At 37.0% G+C, this 5,320-nt stretch overlaps 1 protein-coding gene across 1 annotated transcript in view; it reads right to left on the bottom strand.

The window, feature by feature from the left end:
• Positions 1 to 294: 294 nt before the first annotated feature.
• The window catches only part of LOC101863604 (multivesicular body subunit 12B), a 17,703-nt gene continuing 12,677 nt past the window's right edge, over positions 295 to 5,320 (bottom strand). The window contains exons 7-10 of the mRNA XM_005105649.3: positions 3,995 to 4,134; positions 3,016 to 3,077; positions 1,148 to 1,198; positions 295 to 427 (exon numbers count right to left, since the gene is read on the bottom strand). Of these exons, the coding sequence (XP_005105706.1) occupies positions 371 to 427; positions 1,148 to 1,198; positions 3,016 to 3,077; positions 3,995 to 4,134 (310 nt within the window). The 3' untranslated portion in view covers positions 295 to 370. The remainder of the gene's footprint in view (positions 428 to 1,147; positions 1,199 to 3,015; positions 3,078 to 3,994; positions 4,135 to 5,320) is intronic.

The raw sequence follows: 5,320 nt of genomic DNA, 5'->3' as shown, positions 1-5,320 counted from the left end.
GCAATCTGAAAGGTTTTATAACATTAAAACTTAAACACCCGGAACCTATTCAAGATGACCTGTAGCCCATAACGGATCTTTTGCCACAGAATCTTGGTAGCCCTACCCTTCTGCACTTTCTTAACTGATGGAATTGATACTGATGGGAAAGCAAAATATGGAACTTTCAGAAAGTACCGATTGTCCTTTAAAAAAGATTGGAAGCATTGAGAGCCATGAAAGAGGGCTAGATAATTAGATGGGTAGACAAGCAGGCGGCAGACAGAGTGAAAGACAAAACACACTGACTTATTATCACAACTTTTAGTGTAACCCAACAACTTATTTTCGATTTTCCAAGAAGTATAATATCGCAGATTGCCCGGGCATCTCACGAAAGGTCTGCTGTCTTTGAAACCGACCTTTCCACACTGAAGTCATATGCATACTGGATGGGAAGAAAAAAATAATAAAATGATGAGTATCAAGAACATACGGGCCCATTCTACTTCTTTAAACAAGGCATGTGGAACACACAGGAAACACTAGTACTTCCTTCTACAAAACTCTTTCCAACTCTGTCAGATGGATTAATAATTTACAACAAAACAAATTTTTTTTAATGAAGTCAGTGAAATTAAATTTCAGACTTAATGATAAAGAAAGGAGTACATTTTAGAGTTCAATAGTTTAGTTATGAACAATATTGTTAGCCACCTACTTACATTCCTCTCCCAACTTGTTTTTCAAAAGAATATTCCATCTTTACATGGTAATGGATGCTATTGAATTAGCGCTGTACAAATGCTATTTAAAATTATTTTTACTGCTACTATAATCATCACTATTGCTATTATTATCATTTATTATTATTATTATCATTAACCTCATCTAGTACCATTCTGGCCTTGGAGATTTGTCAAGTGTCCCAAAAGAAGATCTCCCCTTGTGGAGTGCTTGCTTGTTGCAAAAATGCACTCAAAGAGCAGAGACGGATAGCAGTTTTTTGGGGGTATTTTTTCAAATATAAGAAAGGGCTGGCGTCTGCCCCTTTCCCAATGAAAAGAAGTGAATTACAGACAAAACTAAAAACTTAAAAGTACAAAAATGTGGAAAGTAACCAACACTGATTTCAGCACATAGAGAGAAAAATATCTCAATGCATTACCTGATTTTCAATGTCCATTAGCGTCTTTCCTCTAATTTCTGGTATGGTCACCTGTGCACAAAAAGGCAAGACATTAGAATTAGCAAGGTGAGGTTTTTCTTTTCTTTTTTTTTTTTTTTTGGTATGATTTTTAAGCTCTACTACTACTAGACATAAATACGTCACAGCACTAAAAGGAGAAAACTAGCCTTGGTGGATACAGTAAGAAAGAAAGAAGGAAAAAGGGCAGAGCTGATGCATTATAAAGTAAAATCACACAGGAACATGCAATGAGGAAAGATGGTCATGTGTTTTATTCCACTGATCGCGGGCAGTATTGCATACAGATGTATCACAAAGGCTGCCAAAAAAGACTTGCGTCTGCATGCAATACTGCCCGCGTGATAGAGAAGCAAACATCGTCAAACAATGTCAGTGCCACAGCGTTAAGGTGGGTGGTCACTACAGAACGTCCTTGAGCAGGACTTTCTAACCTTAGTGAAAAAAAACAAAAAAACTGGACTCTGTGGTGGAACTACCAGGGGTCACATCTTTTGTACCGTAGAATAGGCATGAAAAGCTGTTGGCCCTTATAGACATCCCTTCAAAGTACAGGTTTATATATTAAAAAGTGTGCACAGGCCAAAGCCATTTCCCGATCTGATCTTATTATGCAAATCAGGTCAGTTTGACCAATGGCCATCTATTCTAAAATATGAGATTGAAAAAAAAAACCCAGAGCCTCTTCAAAATCCTTAAAACACAGTAAATTTACATTTCTTCTAGGCTCTGCAGTTATTTATTTGTTTTTATGTGCGAATAAATAAATTCTCTACGATCTATATGTTCGGAAATAATGAAAAGACAGCATCAATTTTTAGGTCCTGTGAAAACTTAAAAAACCACCAAAGAGTCAGGTGGGAATTGGCTACTTCTTGCACTGGTGTCTTGGAAAAGAACAGTAGTGGGGAAAAAGTTCTGAAAACGACAATTTACTGCTAATTTTATGGTCATAGGATAAACAATTCCCAGAACCAAAGCGACAAGGACTGGGATCAGGGTTCAATTCGTTGCCACGACTGCTGCCTCAATATAGTTTTGGAATATATGGGTTTTCAGCCAGTAAAAAGCTTTCCCCAAATACAGATAGACACTTATCAACCTGCTTTACTAACTATTCCAACACTGGGCTCTATTTGTATTAGATATATTTGACACTTTCATCTTGACAGACGATCTTAAAGCAGTATGAAACAGCTTTGCCTGAGTGGTAAACATAGAGGAAAAAGATTGCCCAAGTACTACTTGCCCCCCTTTAGATCTTGATATCCTTCAAATGCTCCAAAGGAGAGACATTGTCAATACATCAAGGAAGGAGTAAGTATTGTCTAAACATATTACAAGTGCAACAGGAATATATTTTACGGTAGGGAATTGTAAAAAATTGAATTTTGCACCAATGGCTGCATAACAGTCTACTTACTCTTCTTCAATTTTCAAACACCAAAGGATATTTCCATACCTGCCAACCACTCCATGATCAAAAATGGGAGTTTTCCAGAGAAACCTCCCAAAGCTACGAGTTTGGGGAGGAAAAAATTGGAGTCTTCAGAATCCTAGGAGATTCAGATAAATGTAACAAACAGATCTGGGCAAGTAAGCATTTACTGCAAATACCCACAAATATAACTTTTTTTCATTACACTTACAATTAATTGTGCAAATATTGCTATTAAACACATACATACATTTTTTTTTGAACTTTCACATCATTTATAACGAATTCAAGAAAAAAAAAAAGGATTTGCTGCAAATCCAACCAGGGTTCTTAGAAGGCAAAGACTAAAAATCAGAGAGCCTCAAATTTAATGCAGTACTTGGAAACTTACATTCTGCAGCTCCATCAGCACATTGTACTTAGGGTTCATCTTCCACTCAATGCCAGAGAGAGCTGTAGAGAGGAAGCAAGAGCAAAAGTTTCTTATAGTGACCACACCATCAACATACCAGCTCGTCGAACAGTGAGTATTCTTTTTAAAGAGCATTTTAAAATTCTTCTCCAATGTGCATGTACCTGCCTTACTTATTTCATTGTAATGTACACTGAGCATCTCATGGGTATGAAAATGGGCAATATAAATGCAATTTATAATTAATCTATTACTGTTAGAGCATTCACATCACCTTGAATAAATTACTATACACAGATATGTTAGTCCTCAGCTAAAAATGATTTGTGAGTCTTTAAGTAAGATATATTTTGGTTCACATCCGGTGAATGATGATGGTTTCATTTTTCATATATATGGATACCAGGTTGGGGTGTCCATCAGAAATTTTATCACCTGTTTATTCTGATAAGGAGGCTAGAGTGTCAATTTGTGTCCCTTTCTTTTCATTAAGGACAAAATATTAGTCACAGGGAGGTTACACTTGAATGAAAGTAGTATTGAGTTATTTAAATTTTTTTTTTTTTAATCCACACAATACCGTAACAGTCATTTAGAATTAAATTTGAAAAAATAAAGAAAAGTGTTTTAATTCAGTTAAAAGGCCGAGATAATGAAAGGTAATCAAACTTTACTGAGTGAATGGATGTCACTTTGATGCAAACAGGAAAATATCAGACAAACAATAAGAGCGTATTTTAAAAATCTCGGCTAGATGGAGACTTCTGAGGTTTGCAATACTTTCATATTCTCACTGCTTAGTGTAAGACTCCACCATATGCCATTATGAAAAATGATGTATGAAAGTTTTACACTGAGCTGGATATATTATATACCAAAATCAATCCAGACAACCGAATTTGTGAAAAAGTTAGCAGAACTGAGTTGATAGTGGTGCCGAACTCAAGCTCAGACTCACGGTTGACGTTTCCAGTGGCCAGGCTACTCGAGGACTGCTCCGGTGGACCTGTGCGGGACATAGTGGCAGATGACCCAAGCGGCCCGAGACCTTGACTCCCCGGACTCATCGTGTACGGCAGACCCGACCCCACTGGAATACTGGAAGAATGCACCGGACAAACAAACAGCAGATTGAATCAGCACTTTGTTGGAGGTCACCAAACACTTCAATTCATAATTTCATGTGCCTTATCTTTCAACTCAGTTATTGAGTATACAAAGAGTGACAGTACTGAAAGTTTGAAGTGTGTTTCAAAGTTATGAAATGAAAGTTGACTTCTTTTGAGAAAATTGACAATGCAAAATTTAAAACACTTTTTAGCCATATTTTATGCAATTTGGACACCATAGGATGTATAATTTAGTACAACTGCTAACTTGAAGATATTATTCAAAGAACTCATTTCAGTTTAACATTCTGATACGCAACTTCCGAAAAGTAATTTGTCGTAAAAAATGTCATAAAGGAAAGTGCCCCAGCTGCTGTCAGTATTTTTATTTTCAACCCTGTAAATATTAAACAATACTTTGAGCTGGAAATATGTTAATTTTACTTTTTGACTGACCTATCTCAAAAGTATTTTAAGACAACGACCAAGTATTATGCATCGTTGGAAAGCTCGGACTGTGTACAAGATAATAAAAAGTAGTGCAAATACATTGATAAAAGAAGTGCGCATCTAGATTAGTGTGCCACTATTGATGTTTGCAAAGAAAATCAAGTGTTATCTTTAAGCACCGATATTCGCAGACAGATACCATAATTCTTACTAAAACAGCTCGCTTGATCTCAACCAGTCACAGGAAATTTCAGACCTGCCACTCTATAAAATCTAAAAATCAGGATTTATGAGTTTAAAAAACCAGGATCTGGTGAAAAAAATCGGGATCAACGGCAAATCAGTCATAAAGGGCACGGGGGGGGGGGGGGGGGGGTGTCCTGGTTCCCTTTTATGAGGCAAGTATGCAAGACAAAACTTTTGCAGGAATAGGTTCACGTCTGAGCCTCAAAAGAGAGGGAAAATTGTTGAAAGACAGCATATATGTACTCAATCGAAGTTGGATAGACTGGGGGAGCGAAGGTTGCAGCGTTGCTGAAACACTCGTAGTCTTGAAAATAGCTGACACGTAACTAATCATCCACGCAAAACGCCCACGTTTTAACAACGTTTGACTTCCATCACATCGAAAAAAAGATCGCGCCAAGGTTGTTCATTTTTTTCCTTCTTATTCCTTTCCCCTTAATTAGTACCTGTGTCACGGCACGCACTTTAACCCCAAGTGT

The sequence above is a fragment of the Aplysia californica genome, unplaced genomic scaffold (assembly GCF_000002075.1).
Source record: "Aplysia californica isolate F4 #8 unplaced genomic scaffold, AplCal3.0 scaffold00484, whole genome shotgun sequence".
NCBI lineage: Eukaryota > Metazoa > Mollusca > Gastropoda > Aplysiida > Aplysiidae > Aplysia > Aplysia californica.
Note: the sequence above shows the minus strand (reverse complement) of the source record. Positions and strands in the feature narration are given on the sequence as shown.